Here is a 20,231-nt window from a genome sequence, read left to right as displayed (position 1 = left end):
AAAGCCATGGAATGTCCTAAGACATAAAATAATTTTATGGGCTCCATTGAAACCATGCTCTTATTCTTAAATAAATGTCCCCCTTGTTCTTGTACTCACATTAAGTGTGGTGGAATGTTAGACCTTTACAAGCATGTTTGCCATCATGCATGTCTGATTATTGGGCAAATGAATTGTGTCTTTCTTTTTACTTTGTACAGAAATTGGCATCCTAGTATATGCAAAATATATGACATAATTTAGAATTGATTAATTAATTTTGAATTAAAATTGAATTGATTAATTTTGAATTCAAGTTATTCCTTATTTCTGTAGTTTTGGCTTATATTAGAAGAGATGTGTTATTTCATACATTTGGGGGGAGAAGCTATAATTTTCTGATTCTAGAAGTACTTGTACCCACAGTCCACATCAGAAGAACAGTCCTGTTTTTAAACTAAGGGGGCCGAGAAGAATGGTTGCACCACCCTACCGTAGTTCTGGAAAATGTATTTTGATTGCATAGTGCAAAGCTTTGAAGCATTTTTGTTAGTCATACATCTGTGTATTCATTATTGATATGCCAAATCACTGTAACACTTTGCTCAGAAACTACTTTAATCCAACAGATGTGGCAACTGGCCTAAAAAAAATCCATGAACAATTTGTGTTCCTTGGCTAACTAAAATTTGGCTTTGTGCGGTCTAATTAATGAGCTGATGTTGATGTTCAGGATGAAAATGTGGAGGGAGTGTATTTTATCAGGGTGTGATTGTTTCATAGCTATGCTATGAAACCTTCAGTGTGGGAAGACAGGTGGAGATTATATGCCTAAAGTCATTTGTTTCAGACCACAACAGTAGTGGTATTAAATGGCATTATGGATATATAGCTATCCATTAGGATTCCTTATAACACAGTTCCTTCTCCATTATCCCTGGTAATTTGAAATTCTTGTTTTCTCTCTTTTGCAGGAAATATCACATTACAAAGCAAGATGGGTAATATTACAGTTGGTATGTGGTCAAGACACTGGTTGGTAATGGCTTATACCATCTATAGTTGTGATGCTTTATTAAAATCTATAGTCTGTCTCACAAGCCTCACTTGCTACAATGCTCATGTATGAAGGTCAAGTATGAATGTGTTGGTTCAGAAAAAATGCCCTGGACCTAGTATTAAGAAAGAAAATCATAAAAATGTCTTGAGTTCTTTAAATAGCTATATTAACTCTTTGAAAGAAAGGTATGATATATATTGTCTCCAAAGCTGTTATCATTGGAAGTCATCCAGCAGTACACCAGTACCTTTTCATCTGTGTTGATGACTGTCTGCTATACGTCAGGAATTCTTTTGCTACTAGGGAATATATTAGTCAGCAAGACTACTCATTTTATCTAGGAGCTGTCATCTCTGAGTGCCAGAAAGAAAAAAAGAATAGTCATATAAATGACAAATGGTGATTTTAGATCACCATAAGTGCAATGAAGAAATAAGTAATGGGATAGAGATTGCTTGTGAAAAAGAACGTTACTGTAGTTAGGTAATCAGAGAAGAGGGACATTTTAATTGAGGTTACCAAAATCACAGCTACAAGGCTTATAAAATTATGCATACAGAGCTCCCACACAGAGATGGCAAGAACCAGCCTTAAAAATGGAATGGTTCGCCATTTTTGAGGATGTGGTAGATGTAGTAGGAGATGAAGTGAGACTATTCCTTAGAACCTGTGTATGTGGATTAGGAGCTTTATCAGAACAAGAAGGTTCAGAGGATGGCTGTCATATGTTCAGGTTCAAGTTGCTCAGCCTGTAGTGTTATAGAATATTATTTTAAGGTGTGTTACATTTGTTTATGCTCTGAAACATTTATGTAATGATTAAAGACGTGTTGCTTTTGTATATGCTGAATTTGTTTAACTCTGTGAAGCTATGTTATTTTGCCTGTCTAAAACACCAGATGGTCTAATAAAGAGCTGAACAGCCAGTAGTGAGGCATGAGCTAGGATAGGCAGTGCTGGCAGGCAGAGAGTATAAATAGAAAGGGGAAACCTGGGAACAGGGGAGAAATGAGAGAACAAGGAGAGGAGGACACTAGGGGCCAGCCAGCCAGCCAGCCATAGAGGAAGAATGGAAGTAAGATTTATAGAAGTAAGAGAAAGGGGAAAGCCCAGGAGCAAAAGGTAGTTGGGATAAGTTAAGAAAAGATGGCTAGACACAAGCCAAGCTAAGTAAGAATAAGCCTCCATAGATTTATTTGGGAGCTGGGTGATGGGCCCTCAAAAGAGCAAAGAGCAAAAAGAGTAATAAAGCTACCAATGACATGCAGTATCTCTCTTTCTAAGACAAGACCGTCCTGAAATTAAAATGAGGGCCAGGAGAAAGCAAGGCCAATGTGTTGGTGGCGGGATAGGAGTACTAGCAGAAATGCTTGTCTCGCTCTACTTTGTCTGCTCCCTGTTAACTCTTCAAGAGTTGTTTCTTCCTTTGAAAAGTTGAACACAGTTTGCCTCACACATCTCCCAGAGGCCTGTTTACCCCTTCCTACTTATGGAATGCCTAGAAAGGACCTCTTAGAAAATTGAAGTTGCCTTAAAATTCTACCTTTTCAAACATTTATATGCCCTGTGTATATAAGCTGCCTGCTCTTGACTCTGTATAGTTTTAAGAGCATAGGAATCAGTTAGCAAACAACTTGTTCCTCCTTTATAACCTGAAAGTTGAAATTTAAAAAATTAAAAACTTGCTTTGAACATGCATGTCCAATTTTGAGAGAATTTTCCATTTATCTAAAAGAAAACAAGTTTAAAATGTTAGCTTTTCAAGCTTAGTTGTTTTTTTCCTGTCAACAAAATATGTGTTACGAATGCATGTTTCTTTGCTTGAGTCTGGTGTTAAGCTGGTGGTTTTGGAACCTATCCTGGCACTCGCTCTGTAGACCAGGCTGGCCTCGAACTCACAGAGATCCGCCTGCCTCTGCCTCCCAAGTGCTGGGATTAAAGGCGTGTGCCACCAATGCCCAGCATCTACAATATATTTTTACATGGCTTCTTTTAGGGTTTAATAAAGGTTTTCAATGAAGTTTCTGTTGGAACTCACCTAGCAGTTAATGTAGCCTGTCTCTCTGTCTCCTATCATTTACCTAATGTCTTCACTTAGTTATGTTGGCATTTACATTTGACACTTGGAAACTAATAATTGGGGTCTCATAAAGAACACTTTGGTGTAGGTTGGAGACAAATAATTCTAAATGATCTTTGTGCTGGATCTTGAATAATTCATTTCAAAGTTTGATTGAAGTTATTTAAAATTTTAAAGAGAAACATTGCCTTTGTGGATAATATATTTTCTCTTCATATTTTATAAAAAGTATTATTTCTCACATAATTTTCATCACAGTTCCTAGTTTGCTTTTCAGTTGAAGTCATAAAAGCTCTTGATAAAATGTGCTTTTAAGAGGCCCCTGAATAGAATGTTTTCTGGCCTTCTCGGCACAGTCAGGCTGGGTATAACAAAGTTTTGGTGGCCATGGGGGTTAGAGTAGATGACCCTTAGCACTGACACTTCAAGTCATTCTCCAATTTCCTTGTCTGACTTTGTTTCTCCTTTACCTTAAACTGTTGGACTATTGAAAACAAGAGTCATTGACAACATCAGGAAGATTGAGTTCATATAAGGATTAACTTAGTTATTATTTTATTTTCTTATCCTGACTTGAAAATTCCTATTCAAATCAGAAACTTCTGCAAAGAAGTGCTAGATGAAAACAGGAAATTGCCTTCCCTCTTCCTATGATTGCCCCACACCCTTGCTGCCCCTCCAAGAAATGCAGTCAGCCCTCATGTGGATAAGCTGTTGCTCTTACACAGCAGGTTTGCTGAAAGAGAAGATGTGAAGTATTTTGAGTTCTCACTAACTCCACTCCTGTTTATATAGACTGAGCACAGGGTAAACGTCTTTGGCTGACACTGGAGGTTTACTATTTGTCAGCTTGAGAGTGAACCAAATACTTCCAGTGATGCTTTCTGGCTTGGCATTGGCTGTCAGTTGTTACATGCCATCCTTCCTACAGTCAGGGCTTAAGCCTCTTAAGAGATGAGCAAAGGGGCTGGAGAGGTGGCTCAGTGGTTAAGAGCACTGGTTGTTCTTCCAGAGGTCCTGATTCCTGGCACCCATACGGTGGCTTACAACTGTCTGTACTCTAGTTCTCCAGTTCAAGGGACCCAGTCCCTTGTCCTCTTCTGGTTTTGTGGGTACCTGTCATGCAAGTGGTACATAGACATTCTTGCTGGCAAAACAACCACACACACAAAAGGTTAAATTAAAATATTAAGAAGAAGGTGCATATCCAGAGTTCTGTAGATAGTTTTAATAGTTGTCTAGGTGTATGTTTCTAAGTTTCTAATATGTTTACATTTTGATAAAAAAAATGACATTGTTATGAGGAAAATACAAAGCTTTGCAAAGTTTGTAGGTTTTTACCCATCTGTCAAAGCAGGGCCTTTTGTTTCAAGTTTGTAATTCCATTTACTCATTTAGACCAATCATGGTCACAATTTTCTTTCTCCCAGATTCATCATCGGGATGTCTAAAGGCCTCAAGTCATCAAGGTGCCATAGATGTTTATGTCAGCCAGCTGGGGGAAGTGGCGCTTACCTCACAGGAAGGTGAGCAGACTGCCATGTCACACTTGATGCGTAGTGTGAGGAAAGAATGAAGTCATATTTGGGAAACTGATGGGCAGATTAGCTACAGTGACTTCAAGAAATTTTCTTCTGTTAGATCCTGATTTAAACACTGGTATTGAACTGCTTAAGCCAATCAGAAATCTTTATGTTTAGGACAGGTGGCCATGAAGACAAACTTTCTTTTTATAGGACAAACAAACATGGTATTCTATTTTGACTGTTACTGTGGAATTTCTAATGTTCTGTGTGGATCTTTCGGTTTTTGTCATGTAGGAAATAGAGTATTCTTTGTAGGGAAAAAAGTCTCTAAGTTAGCCTTTCTTGGCAGCCTGTAAGAACCTGCCCTGCTGTCACTGTTGAACAGTACCTTCAAAGTGTGGTCCGGAAGCATCCCCATGAAGGTCACCAAAGCAGAATCCTGATGTACTTGTCTATATGATTTCTCATCCAGATATCTTAGTCAAGTATTTTATTCAAAATCGTATGCTTTCTATCCATTGGAAAGCTGAATGTGAGTTGTATGCATCTAAATAGTCACCTTAAATACACTTTTATCCCTCTGAAAACTATCTGTGCATGTAGACATACACATGTGTGCTGCAACAGGTGAAAGCAAGACATAGCTGTGTGAAGTGAGGTGCAGAAAATCAGGACTCTACTTCTGTAAGAAAGACTCACACAGATCAAGAACAACATACAGAACCTGTGTATTGCCTAGGATGGGACTGCATATTCCAGGGGTGGTACTTCCTCTCAGAAACTAGTTTCCCCTGCCATTAATTTCTATGTCATGTGACAGTCTTCTGTCCAGTCACGTGCTTTACCAGAGTCAGTGGAGAGCTACTGAGCACAGGGTAGAGCTGAAACAGGTGCTGACACACAGGCACAATTTCTCAGGATTCTGGCTTGTTTTCTTTAACATAGGATATGATCTTCGTCTTAGTTAAGGTTTCTATTGCTGCAACGAAACACCATGACCAAAAACAAGTTGGGGAGGAAAGGGTGTATTAGGCCTACACTTCAGCATTGCTGTTCATCACTGAAGGAAGTCAAGACAAGAACTCACACAGGGCAGGATCCTGGAGACAGGGGCTAACGCAGAGGCCATGGAGGGGAACTGCTTACTGGCTTGATTCCCATGGCTTGTTTAGTTCACCTTCTTATAGAACCCAGGACCACCAGCCCAGGGATGGCACCACCCACCATGGACTGCCCCACCACCACCACCATTGATCACTAAATGAGAAAATGCCTTACAGTTGGATCTCATGGAGACATTTCCTCAGCTGAGGCCCCTTCCTCTGATGACTCTAGCTTGTGTCAGGTTGACACACAAAACCAGCCTATACAATTTTGTCCTCACAAAACTGCTTTGTCTTAGTTACTTTTCTAATGCTCTGATAAGATACAATGACCAAGGCAAGTTATTAAATAAATCGTTGATTTGGGGCTCACAGTTTCAAAGCATTAAGAGTACATGATGAAAATGGAGGGAGCATGGCAGCAGTCAGGCAGGCATGAGTAGCAGGGAGCTTACATCTTGATCTCAAGCAGAGAGGGCTAACTGGGAAGGGTGTGGGCTTTTGGAACCTCCAAGCCTGCCTGCAGTGACACACCTCCTCCAACAAGACCACACCTCCTAATCCTTCCTACAGTTCCACCATCTGGGCTGGCTACAGGTGTGCCTGACCAAGCCTGTCAGGGCGTGGTCAAGGTGAGTTCAGGATGACGAGTGATAGGGTTTTAAGGGGATGCAAGACACATGGGAGCCCCTTCTCTCTTGCCTGCCTGCCTTGCTGCCCCTGGCTTGCATTTGGCTGGTGTTTTTCTAATAAAGATTATCTTTATCCTAAGCTCCTTTTATTTCTCAGTCAGTGTGTGTGTGTGTGTTGTTTTTTGAGATAGGGTTTCTCTGTGTAGCCTTTGGAGCCTGTCCTGGTACTCGCTCTGTAGATCAGGCTGGCCTCAAACTCACAGAGATCTGCTTACCTCTGCTAGGATTAAAGGTGTGTGCCACAACCACTTGGCAAATTTACTCTCTTATGAAGCCCAACAGGGGAAACTATTAACCATGAATGTCACTAGTAACAGAATTTAAAACAAAAAGATTTTGAATAAACAACTCTTCTGTGAATATTATTTCTTGTATTGTGTTTTTTTAACTTTGAAATTTATCACTCTTCATCCACTCAAAATATTTTTTTATTTTTTTAATTTTTTAATTTTTTGTTTTATTTGAGTTACAAACAAGATTGAATTACATGACAATCCCAGTTCCCTTCTCCTTCCCTTCCTCCCCTACCACCTCCCCAACTAAAACCCTACCTATCGCATATCCTTTCTTCTAATCTACACCTGATTCAACCTTTCTGTTCCCTCATGACCTCTGCATCCTTCCTCTTCTTCCCTTCTCATTCTTGTAGCTCCCTCCCTCTTCTTCCCATGCTCTTAATTTGACCCTTTCCCCTTCTCCAGGGGACAAAGTTTGTCTCTTTTAGGGTCCTCCTTGTTTACTAGTTTCTCTGGCAGTGTGGATTATAGGCTGGTAATACCTTATTCTATATGTAAAATCCACATATGAGTGAGTACATATCATGTTTATCTTTTTGTGATTGGGTTATCTCGCTCAGAATGGTTTCTTCTAGTTCCATCCATTTACCTGCAAATTTCAAGATTCCATTGTTTTTTTCTGCTGAGTAGTACTCCATTGTGTAAATGTACCACATTTTCTCTATCCATTCTTCGGTTGAGGGGCATCTAGGCTGCTTCCAGTTTCTGGCTGTTACAAATAGTGCTGCTATGAACATAGTTGAACAGATGTCTTTGTTGTATGAATGTGCTTCTTTTGGGTATATGCCTAGGAGTGGAATTGCTGGATCTTGTGGTAGACTGATTCCCATTTTCTTGAGGAGTCGCCATACTGATTTCCAAAGTGGCTGTACAAGTTGGCACTCCCACCAGCAGTGGAGAAGTGTTCCCTTTCTCCACATCCTCTCCAGCATAAACTGTCATTGGTGTTTTTGATTTTAGCCATTCTGACAGGAGTAAGATGGTATCTCAGAGTTGTTTTGATTTGCATTTCCCTGATGGCTAAGGATGTTGAACACTTTCTTATGTGTCTTTCAGCCATTTTAGATTCCTCTATTGAGAATTGTCTATTTAGTTCTGTACCCCACTTTTTAATTGGATTGTTTGGTGTTTTGGAGACTAGCTTCTTGAGTTCTTTGTATATTTTGGAGATCAGCCCTCTGTCAGATGTGGGGTTGGTGAATATCTTTTCCCAGTCTGTGGGCTGCTGTTTTGTCTTGCTGACTGTGTCCTTTGCCTTACAGAAGCTTCTCAGTTTCAGGAGGTCCCATTTATTAAGTGTTGATCTCAGTGTCTGTGCTACTGGTATTATGTTCAGGAAGCAGTCTCCTGTACCAATAAATTAAGGGTATTTCCCAATTTATCTTCTAATAGGTTCATTGTGGCTGGGTTTATGTTGAGGTCTTTGATCCATTTTGACTTGTTTTGTGCAGGGTCTATCTGTAGTCTTCTACATGTTTGCATCCAGTCATGCCAGCACCATTTGTTGAAGATGTTCTCTTTGTTCCAGTGTATATATTTGGATTTTTTGTCAAAATTCAGGTGTTCGTAGGTGTGTGGGTTAATATCAGGGTTTCCAACTCTATTCCATTGGTCTACCAGTCTATTTTTGTGCCAATACCAAGCTATTTTCAGGACTGTAGCTCTGTAATAGAGCTTGAACTCAGGGATAGTGATGCATCCAGAAGTTCCTCTATTGTACAGGGTTGTTTTGGCTACCCTGGGTCTTTTGTTTCTCCATATAAAGTTGAGAATTGTTCTTTCAAGGTCAGTGAAGAATTGTGTTGGGATTTTGATGGGGATTGCATTTTTGAGCATTAGTTGCAGCATTGTTCCAACAACATATTAAAATAACATATGATATTACATTTGATTAGATTGTAATTTTGTAATTTTGTTATTTCCTACTGCAACCATATTCCTGGCAGCTTAGAGATAACTAGAAACAACAATGTCCATCTTCTTCAAGGTACTTTTGCTCAGTGTTGGCAAAGAACCTTGGTGGTCTGTCCCAGCTTTGCTGTCCACTGTCTTGCTGTGGAATCCAGAACCAGCTGATTGAGTGTCTTAGGTCTGCACCATTTGCCATGGGGGCAGAGGAGACATGTTAGAATGCGTGTTTGTTCTGTCCTTGTGAGAGTGAGCATGATGATGACCTTCTTCATGCCTTCAGAAAGTCTGTGCTGGAACTTGGGAGCCAGCTTTGCCTGTGAGTGCTGAGTGTGTCCTAGGGAAGATGAGTCATCCTCACATAGTATGCTTTCAGTTTGTGACATTATTAGAATCAATTCACTTTGGAATTTTTGAGAGGAGAGTATTGGCTCGTGACCATGCAGAGGCTTGTCTACCTGGCTCCTTCTCTCTTTGTGTGAATGAGAGCTCATAAATCTTGTATGTGCTGTGTGTGCGTGTGCATGTGTGTGAATGGGGGCCAGAGGAGGTTGTTGGGTGTCCTACACTGGTTCTCCACTCTTTGAGATATGGTCTGTCATTGAGCCTTAAGCTAAGCCAGCAAGTCTCAGCAGTCCACCTTTCCCCCCAGCAGTGGGTTACAGTGGGTTACATGGGCATGCCCAATTTTTTTAAAGAGTTCTGGGACTTCAACTCAGGTTTTCATGCTTGTGCAGAAAAGAGTCTAACCCACTGAGCCATCTCTTGCACACCTGGGGTCTATCTTAACCCAGATATCCTGCAGCCATTAGGAAGAGTAAGAAGGTGTGCAAGGACTTAAGTCCAGAAGGAAACTGACCCTTATAAAAGGAACGTTCACAGTGCCTCTGACTCTTGACTCTCTTTGTCCCAGAGATGAGCTGATACTTTATGGCAGAAGGCTCTAGATTTGACGAGAAGCAGAATGAAGCTGATGAAGTAGGAGTGTGCTGGTGACTTGCACTGAGGTTGTTTTCCCAGGGATTTCACAGCTGATGGAGTACTTTTTCTGAGTTATTCCTTTAGGATCTTAAACTCTTCTGTTAGAACAACCAACAGACTACACTAAAGTAAAGCTGAGTGCTTTGCATCTGTACTTAAAAGTCTGTAACTGACTAAAGAAATATCAGTCAGTTGGGATCCAAATAATCCTGTTTCTTTTTCCCTTATGCCCCAGCACAACTAAACACACAGGATCCTGTGGTTCATGTGGCATAATGACCAGTAAGGTCATGGGTCTTGCTGGTCTATGAGGTAGTGGTGTGTGAAACACCAGAGTGCCTGAAGCACAGGCTTTGTCGCCATTGAGCTAATCCTGCACTCTGCAGCTGTGGTAGGGATGTGCGCAAATCCTGCACGGTCAAATTGAGGTGATAATTGTACTTGTTGAAGTTGAAATGGTGATTGTCTGGCTCTTTGTAAATGCTTGCTGACAGCATGGCCTATCTGGGCCACATGTGTGGCAAATTACTACTGCTTTTTGGTATGGATGAGCTGGGTAGGGGTGTTAGCAAAAGAAGATCTAGTAGTTCATAATGTTCTGGTGCCTGACTCTTGCCAGAGTCATGGTGAATGTTTTCAGAGGATACTTTGACTGCCTGGGAGAAAGAAAATCCACTGCTCTTTAACTCGGTGTGCTGAGGAGGGAAAGCAGTAAAGCAGGAACAATATTTTAATTATATTTATAATTTGATTTATTTGTATTGTTTTACTCTAAATTTACCACAGGTGCTATTACTATCAAGGCCCCACCTTCTCTACAAGCTTATTTAAGGTTGTCAGGGATAGAGGTGGTTGTGGACCCAGAAGCTCATGTTCAGGAAATGGCCAAAGAGCATGAAGGTGGCAGTGTGACGGTTACAGGTAAGGAGTCTGCGTGTGGTCATGGGTGGACAGTCACTGACCATGTGTAAGGGGCAGTGTGTTTGTGTTAACTGCAGTTTCAGTCTTTTCCATTCTCGCTCTCTAGCGTTTGACAGTGTTCTTCCAGTGACTGTCGAGAAGACCTTCAATCATTTAGGGTCACTCAGGAGTTCTGTCCTTTATAAAATGTACTTAAATCTTTTTCCTGGGGGGGGGGCGAAGTCTAATTCTTGAAAATTAACATTTATTATTTATTACACAAACCTTAACTGCATGATTAGACAGGAATCTTGTTCGCATGCATACTGTAAATTTGCTCTTTTGGTATGGCAAATTCTCAGTTTCACAACTTAATACTTTTTGTACATGTTCATTACATCTAGCTACACTATTGGCTATAGTATATTTAAGTGTTTGTTTTAATGGTTACTAAAAACAATGCTGACATTCTCACATAGTGTCATCAGGAAGGACCTTGAAACCCGTGACATAGTGGCTAGAGGAAGAGCATGAGAGGGTGTTCTTCATACAGTCAAGCTTCAGTTTTAAAAGTTCTTTCTCTAGGTCATGAGAGTTAATAGTGCAATCTACTAAGACAAATAGGATATTGGCAAAAGTATGATAAGAGTAAGAATATCTATGCGTTCCCAGGTCTGATTCCGAGTCTAGTAGGCGGAATTGTTACTTCAAGTTAAAAATGAGATTAATGTCAGAGTATGTTAATTGTGCTAAGAATCAACTTGAGACTTGGGTAAGTTGATTGTATTTGTCTCTTTCAGGCAAGGTCTCCCTGAGTAGTCCAGGCTGGCCAGAATTTATAACCCCTCTGCTTTAGCCCACTAAGTACTGCCACCATGTCTAGCCAAGAGTTATCTAATACCATCTCAAACTTTATATATGTATCAGATACATATATATATCCTTCTCTAGCCTAGCTCTTTTCCTTTCTGTCCTTTCCTGTTTTTATTTGGGCAGTCACTCAACAAACATTCCTGGAGTCAGATACTGTTAGAAGCTAGGGATGCAGAAGCCATCCAGAGCTGATCTTCTGCCCCTCGGAGAGCTTACATTCTATGGAGAAAGACAAACCAGTGCCAGCCAGGCACACACTATGAAGGCGTGTGGTACTGTGCAGTAGGCAGGTACCACATCTAGATTAGCATAAGTTTGAGGGAATGGAGTCAAATATGGCTACAAGAGGACAGAGGGAAAGTGGATTTAAGGGTGAAGTCATTTGGTTTGGATCTTATATTGAGAGTATTGAAAAGCTTTAGAATGGTCACTTTAAGTTTCTTGTGGGGAAAGGTTAGAAAGAACAATGGAGGGTGAAAGCAAAGCAAGTCTGAGGCTACGGCTGGCCTCTATGCAGCTGCCTCTCCTTCAACAATAACAGCTAGTCAGAGGCTACGGTGGATTCAGAGGCCTGGCCTTCAGAGGCCTGGCCTCTACATAGCTGCCTCTCCTTCAACAATAACAGCTAGTCAGAGGCTACGGTAGATTCAGAGGCCTGGCCTCTCTGCAGCTGCCTCTCATTCAACAGTAACAGTCAGGCTACAGCGGATTCAGAGGCCTGGCCTCTACGTAGCAGCCTCTTGTTCAACAATAGGGTCATTTCCAGCTCTGGTGGGAGGAAAAGGCCAGTGAACACTATGAGGACGCATAACATTTATTCGTTTTTAAAGCTTTTTTAGCGTCTTTTGTCTTTTCCATGTGCATTTAGTATCTAAACTCTCGCTCTCCCTTCTGAACCAGAAGAGATCCAACTGCAGAGGAAGAGTTCTTTCTCAGTGCTGCTGCAGCAAGGACCCTGCAGGCTAGCCCCGGGTGGCCCTCGCTCTGCCTCTGTCAGGTTCACTAGAGTGGAGGGCAGAGGCCTCAGGTGGAGCAGAGCTCTCTCTGAGCTGTGTGACCACACCGGGGGAGGTGTGACAAGAGCTCTCATACTATGCTTTGATTCTGAAACTATTAGGTTCCCAAGGCCAGGAGCCCTGTTTATGAAGTGCGTAAAATAAAGAGACTGACTCAGAGCATCAGGTCACATTTTCTTTCCCACCCAGACGTCTAACTGAAACCTAATTTTGGAAATAATAAGAACTTTAACATGTAAATTATGTTAGAAGCAGCTGAACTCAGCTCATCTGGGCCTCTGCATGGCCTATGAGGCAGAGACACAGATACTATCCTTATTCCTAAGAGCTCTGGATTATATCTGCAGCCTGACCTCTGGAGAGTTTCTCTAAGAAGCCTTTCCAGTCAGATTAGCCCCTCATGCTTAAGCTTTGCCCAGGTTTTTGTGTGTCACCTGTCCTGAGTTCCTCTTCTATGGTTTCCCGTGCTCTAGCTGTCTCTGAAAAATAAGCCTAGGTTGTATACCTCCTGTAGTGGTTTGTAAGTGTCATAAGGTGTTCTGCAGTCACTCAGGCTGAAGTGCCACTACTGCAGCTCGGTGCCTTCTGGGATCTGCATGAGCATTTTGACTCTGCTTTGTGTGCTATCCATACATGGAAAAGTGAACAAGTTGTGAATGGCTTTGGTAATATCTTTTAAATAAGCTGATTTCTCTATTGAGTTTTAGAATGCAGTTTCATTAATTTAGATATGAAACTTTATCATGTATATCTAGCCTCCATGAAATGCCTGTGGAACAATAAGGAAAAGTATATTCCAGATAAAAGATCATTTGTCCTGCTTGTCTCATGCAGAAGCCTGCACTACCGCTCAACTACCTCCCAGGCAACAGGGTAAAACATAGAAAAGCCATCCACTGAGGAGTTCTCAGCACATTACTGTTTAGAATAGAAAACTGGGGCTGCAGGTTTGACCCCAGAGCCTACACCCACATATTTAAAGCAAACAAAAAACAGGGGAAGTAGCAATCTGCTTATTTATAATCATATCACTGGGGAGTTGGTGACAGGCTGCTTCCTGGGCCTTTTGGCCAGCCAGACTCGCCGACTCAGTGAGTTCCAGGCCATCTGAGAAAACCTGTTTGAAAATACAGGGTGGATAGGACCCAAGGAACAATCCTCTACACTACAGAATCAGGCCAGAGGTTGGAAAGAAGTTCAACCTTCAAATGTGATCTAAGTCCTTATATTCTATTTTTTTAAAATCTAAGGATAGATTTTATTGCTCCAAATAAGAAAAAAAAAGTGCAGCCTTTTGACATGACTTTTAGAAGTAATTTGTTAGTGGCATATGTATATTTAGGATCATATGGCGAAATTCAGTAACTGGAAACAGAATGCTATCAGGTTTATGTATGTAAGGCTTTTTCTTTTTTTATGGTCACTGGTGTTTTGCCTGCATATGTGTGTGTGAGGTGTCATAAGCTGTGGACCTAGAATTATAGACAGTTGTGAGCATGCCATGTGCCTGCTCGGAATTGAACCTGAATCCTCTCGCTCTTAATTACTGAGCCATCTCTCTAGCCCGTATGCTTTTTAAAACATTTACTTAAATATGCTGATGGAGAGGAACTGTTTTCATATCACTGATGTTCTTGTTTTATTTACTATGTGTGAGATCTTAGAAGTACCATGGGCAATGGGGCAGCACCTTTGTTAATGTCTACCAAAAGGATCAGGTTTTGCTTCTGTTTATTAAGTTTTGTCGGTACAGGCTGATAGCATTTATATATCATTTTTGAAAAGACAAATCTCCCAGGCAGGATGCAGTTACAGGAATTAAGTTTCCCTCTTACCTGAAACAATGACAGAGGAATAATAAAATACATTTTCATCAGTTTCTAAGACACTGACATCAGACATTTAACAAAAGTGGTCACTGAGGGATAGAAACAAATGAGAAGCATGTTGATTATGGCTTTAATGGCGTCATCAGGCTACAGCACAATTGGGAGACGGAGCTGCTGCAGACTCGGGCTGACTCAGGTAAGGGGATTGAGACAAGCTGTCAGTTTAGAGTTCCCAAGGGAATGGAGTCTGGTGCTCACACAGGTCTGGGATTTTGTCAAGACCTTTTCTACAGCTACAGAGATGATCATGTGATTTGGTTTCTGAGTCCATTTACCTGATTTATTGCATTTGTTGACTTAATATATTGAACCATCCTGTGTCTCCTGGATACAATTTGCCTGTATTAAATTTGCAAGTTTAATATTGGGGATTTTTGTGTCTGTGTTCCTCAGAGATATTGACCTGAAGTTTTCTTTCCTTGTGGTGCAGCTTCATTGGAGTTTGGAAGTATTCCATCTCTTTCTATTTCTTTGAATAATTTAAGAAGGTTTTTTTTTTTTTTTTTTTTTTGGTTTTTCGAGACAGGGTTTCTCTGTGGCTTTGGAAGCTGTCCTGGAACTAGCTCTCGTAGACCAGGCTGGTCTCGAACTCACAGAGATCCGCCTGCCTCTGCCTCCCGAGTGCCTGGGATTAAAGGCGTGCGCCACCACCGCCCGGCAAGAAGTATTGGTTATGGTACTTTTCTGAAATTCTGGTTCTACTATGAATTCATCTGGGCTTGGGCTTTTTGATATTGAGGACTTTATGGGTCTTTGTTGGTGAACTTTCCTTGTTTGCACTTTGGTGGTTTGGATAAATATAGATATTTGTCCATTTTTTAAGTTAATGGGATAAAGGTTGTTAAAGAATTCCCTTATAATATTCTGAATTTCTTTGTATCTGTTGTAATATTTGTCTATTTATTTTTGATTCTGTTAATTTAGATCATCTTTTTTCTTTTGGTTAGTTTGACCAAAAGACTGTCAATCTTATTTTTCTCAAAGAACTAGCTCTTAGATTGATTCTTTGTGTTGCTTTCCTTGATCCCATCTCATTAATTTCTGCCCTGATTTTTATTATTTCCTGCTATATATGGGACTTTGTTTTGGTTTGTTCTTGTTTTTCCAAATTCTTGAATTCTTCATTAAGTCATTTATTTATGTTCATTCTGTTTTTTAATGTAGGAGGTGAGAGTTATAAATTTCCATTTTTAGGACTGCTTTTAATGACTTCCCAGAGGTTTTGTTGTACTGTATTCTCATTTCCATTTAGTTCCAGGAATGTTTTTTTCTTGATTTCTTTGACTCATCCATCATTTAGTAATGTGTTGTTTAATCTCCCCAAGTTTGTGTAATTGTAAGAAAATTGTGTTTTATTTTAAGCTTTGTTGCACTGTGGCCAGATAAGATGTATGAAATTATATCATTTATTCTGATTTTATTAAGATTTGGTTTTTTATTAAGACTTGGGACTGCAGAGATGGCTCAGACTCTGCAGTCAGAAGAGCACTGACTGTTCTTCCAGAGAACCCGGTTTCAATTCCCAGCCCTCACATGGCAGCTTACAACTGTGTATAACTACAGTTCCAGGGAATCTGACACCTTCATACCAATGCACATAAAATGGTTAAGCAAATTATTTTAAAAAGAAGATTTGGGTTTTGCCCAGGGATGTCGTCTATTTTAGAGAAGTTTTCATGGGCTGCTGAGTAGAAAGCGTACACTTTGGCATTTGAGTAGAATTTCCCAATAGTCTATCTGTTAGGTCAACTGGTGTATAATTTCATTCTATTCTGACATGACTCACTTTTCTGTCCATATGGCCAGTGAGGTGTGGGGCCCACTCTGCATCCCTATCCTCTGGAAGACCTTCAATAGGAACAGGAGCCATGGACATCAACATAGACTATGGCCATGGTAGGGCCATGGGCACAGACATGGCAGCAACCCAGTCCCAGACTGCATTGTAGTCTTAGGTGGCAAGCAAGCCATCTACCTCAGCCCACTCCTCACTGCCTTCACCTTTTGGATCTGTCTCTGAACCATTCTGTCTCTCTTCCATACCCCACCATATATTTGCTCACCATAATAGAGCCTAAGGTACCTGGTAATCTATGTTTTCTCCTAAGGGCCTGGGGCAAAGAGTCCTGGACCAGCATGTGGATCTTCGTCTCCTGCTGATGCCTAGCTTTATTAGATCTTTATATATTCTGATATTATCCCTCTATCAGATGTGTAGTTGGTAAAAATCTTTTCCCATAGGCTGCCACAGTGTCCAAATGACAGTGTCCTTTGCCATGCAGAAGCTTTTCAGTTTTGTGAGGTTCCATTTATTAACTGTTGATCTTAGTGCCTGTGCTGTCAGGGTTCTGTGCGGAAAGTTGCCTCCTGTGCCAGTGAGTTCCAGTGAGTTCAAAGCTATCCCCCACGTTATGGTCTATCAGGTGCAGTGTGTCTGGTTTTATGTTGAGGTCTGTGATCCATGTGGAGTCTTCTGTGCAGGTTGATAAGTATGGATTCTTCTATATTTAGTCATTCTGTTTGACCAGCACTATTTATTAAAGATTCTGCCTTTCCTTTCTGGCTTCTTTATCAAAATCAGGTGTCCATAGGTGTGTGTATTTATTTATGTCTGGGTATCAGGTGTCCATAGGTGTGTGCATTTATTTATGTCTGGGTATCAGGTGTCCATAGGTGTGTGTATTTATTTATGTCTGAGTATCAGTGCCATGCCATTTTATTATAGCTCTGCAGTACAATTTGATACTGATACCTCTGGAAGTTCTTTTGTTATTCAGGATTGTTAGCTATCCTGGGATTTTTGTGTTTCCATGTAAGACTGAAAAATGACCTTTCAAGATCTGTGAAGGATTGTGTTGATTGCACTGAATCTGTAGATTGCTTTTGGCAGGGTGGCTATGGATTCATGAGCCTGGGAGACCTTTCAATCTTCTGATACCTTCTTCACTTTCTTTCTTCAATATCTTAAAGTTTCTATTACAAGTCTTTCATGTGCTTGGTTAGATTATCTTCCTTGAGGATATTGTTAAAGGTGTTATTTCCCTGATTTTTTTTTCTCAGCCCATTTGTCATTTTTATATAGGAGGGCTACTGATTTTTGTGAGTTCATTTGTATCCAGCCACTTTGCAGAAAGTGTTTATCAGCTGTAGGAGTTTCCTGGTGCAATTTTTAGAGTCACTTATGTATGCTATCTTATCATCTGCAAATAAAGATATTTGACTTTTCCTTTCCGATTTATATCCCTTTGATTTCCTTCAGTTGTCTTATTGTTCTAGCTAACACTTCAAGTACTAATTGAATAGGTATGGAGAGAGTGGACAATTTTGTCTTCTTCCTGGTTTTTGGAATTACTTTGAGTTTCTCCCCCATTTAAGTTGATGCTGGCTATAATCTTGCTGTAAACTGCCTTTATTATGTATCCCTAATCTCTGAAGGGCTTTTATTATGAACAGGTGTTAGTTTTTTGTCAAAGGCCTTTTCTGCATCTAATGAGATGAAAATGAGGTTTTTTTTTTCTTTGATTTTGTTTATATGGTGCATTACATTGACATATTTTCCTATGTTAGTGCTACTTTTCCTTTACTTCATTGTGTCACAAAGTTTGGGTATGTTCTGTATTCATTTTCATTCAATTCTACAAAGTCTAATTTCTTTCTTAATTTGTCTTAATCCACTCTTCATTTAGTATTGAGTTGTTCCATGTCCATGACTTTGTAAGCTTTCTCTTGTTTCTGTTGTTGTTGATACCCAGTTTTAATCCATGGTGGTCTGATAGGATACCAGGTGTTATTTCAATTTATTTTGTATCTGTTGAGTTGCTTTGTGACTAAGTATGTGGTCAGTTTTGGAGAAAGTTCCAAGAGACACTGAGAAGAAGGTATATTCTTTTGTATTTGAGTGAAATGTTCTGTAGATATCTGTCAGGTCCATTTGGTTTATAATATCAGTTAGCTCTAGCATTTCTCTATTTGGTTTTTGTCTGGATGACCTGTCTGTTGGTGAGAGTCAGGTATTTAAGGCTCCGACTATCAGTGTGTGAGGATCAATATGTATATAGTAGTGTTTCTTTTATGAATTTGGATGCCCTTGTGTTTACATCTACTTGCACAGATGTTAAGAATTGTGGTGTCCTGTTGGTGGATTTTTCTTTTAAGTATATATTGTCCTTCCCTATCTCTTCTGATTAGTTTTTGAGATCTGTTTTGTCAGATATTAAAATGACTACAAAGCTTTCTTCTTATGTTCACTTTCTTGGAATATGTTTTTCCATCCTTTTACCCTGAGGTGATGTCTATCCTTGGTGTCCAGGTGTGTTTCTTGGATGTAGCAGAAAGATGGATTCTGTTTTCACATTCATTCCCATATTTTTTTATTGGGGGATTGAGGCCATAGATGTTGAGAGATACCATTGAGTAGTGTTTGTTCATTCTTGTTACTTTGTTGTGGTGTGTGCACATGGGTGCATGCATATTCCCTCTTTTGATTTGTTGGTCTGGGATTAATTCCTTGTGTTTTCAAACCTCTTTAGGTTGGAGTTTTCCTTCTTTAATAGGGGTGGATTTGTAGATAGATACTGCTTAAATTTGGTTTCATCATGGAAAATCTTATTTTCTCCATCTACCATTAATTGCTAGGTATAGCAGTCTGGATTGGCACCTGTGGTCTTTTAGAAGTCAGGTGTTATTCTAGTAGATATGTCTTTATATGTTACTCTTTCTACCTTTCAGCTTTTAATACTCTTTGTTCTGTATATTTAGTGTCTTGATTATTATGTGACAAGGGAACTCATTTTTTGTTCCAGTCTATTTGTTATTTTGCATACTTCTTGTACCTTTATAGGAATTTCCTTCTTTAGATTAGGAAAATTTTCTTCTATGGTTTTGTTGAAAATACTTTCTGTGGCTTTGACCTGGGTTTCTTTTCCTTCTTCTATTCCTATTATTTTAGATTTGATCTTTTCATTGTGTTCCAGATTCCTTGGATGTTTTGTGCCAAGAACTTTTAAAATTTAACATTTTCTTGGACCAAAATATTCATTTATCTTCAATGCCTGAAGTAATCTCTTCAATCTCTTGTATTCTGTTGGTGAGTCTTGCCTCTGAGTTTCCTGTTCGAGTTTCCAAATTTTTCATTTCTAGATTTCCCTCAGTTTGGATTTTCTTTATTGATTCTATTTCCACTTTCAGGTCTAGAATGGCTTTTATTCATTTCCTTCCTCTGTGTTTTCATTAATTTCTTTAAGGGATTTTTTAAATTTCCTCTTCAATGACCTCTATCATATTCATAAAAGATATTTTAAGGTCTTTTTCTTGTGTCTCTGCTATGTTGCAATACTCAGGGTCTGCAGTGGGAGGGTTGCTGGGCTTTAGTGGAGATATATTGTCCTGGTTGTTACTGTGTTTTTACTCTGGCATTTAAGCATCTGGGCTTGGGATGGTTATAATTCTTGTTGCCAATATCTGGCCTTGTCTTTGTTGGATGGGTGTTTTGTTCCTTTTCTCTGTTGTACTCTCTGATTCTTAGGAGCATGTGGTAGCTGCATGTTGCGTGGTATGAAGTTTCTTCTAGGATCCTGATAGGTGTGGCCACTGGGGATTTCAGGTAAAATGTGTTTCTAGTTATTGGTGGATATTATCTGCAAAGCTGGAGTGCAGAAGGGGAAAGCCCAGAGGTAGCCCATCTGGGTCTGTATTATAGGGGTGGCTGTTGGGGTCTAAAGGAAGGGAGACAGGCTGAGAGGAAGAGGCTATCCATGGCAAGCAGCCACTGGACTATAGCTGCCAGAATGGAAAGTAGGAGGTGAGAATGCAGGGAGCATGTCGGGGTGCGTGCCACATGTGGTGACTGCCACACTGACCACTAAAAATGCTGCTCTACCCACTAGATTAAAAAGAAGAATCTTCATGGAAGCCTTGGGTAATCACACA

General features: G+C 40.1%; 1 protein-coding gene across 5 annotated transcripts in view; it reads left to right on the top strand.

Annotated features, from left to right (window-relative positions):
* The window catches only part of Fam185a (family with sequence similarity 185 member A), a 41,015-nt gene that overhangs the window by 16,176 nt on the left and 4,608 nt on the right, over positions 1 to 20,231 (top strand). For all 5 annotated transcript variants that reach the window (XR_004772011.1, XR_004772012.1, XM_035451618.1 and 2 more), the window contains exons 5-7: positions 954 to 995; positions 4,550 to 4,645; positions 10,412 to 10,546. Coding sequence is in view for 3 of the 5 variants with exons in the window: in XM_035451618.1 (XP_035307509.1) it covers positions 954 to 995; positions 4,550 to 4,645; positions 10,412 to 10,546 (273 nt within the window). In the remaining 2 variants the exon portion in view is untranslated. The remainder of the gene's footprint in view (positions 1 to 953; positions 996 to 4,549; positions 4,646 to 10,411; positions 10,547 to 20,231) is intronic.

Source organism: Cricetulus griseus (genome assembly GCF_003668045.3).
Source record: "Cricetulus griseus strain 17A/GY chromosome 1 unlocalized genomic scaffold, alternate assembly CriGri-PICRH-1.0 chr1_0, whole genome shotgun sequence".
Classification (NCBI taxonomy): Eukaryota; Metazoa; Chordata; class Mammalia; order Rodentia; family Cricetidae; genus Cricetulus; species Cricetulus griseus.
This window is presented reverse-complemented; position numbering and strand designations above follow the sequence as displayed.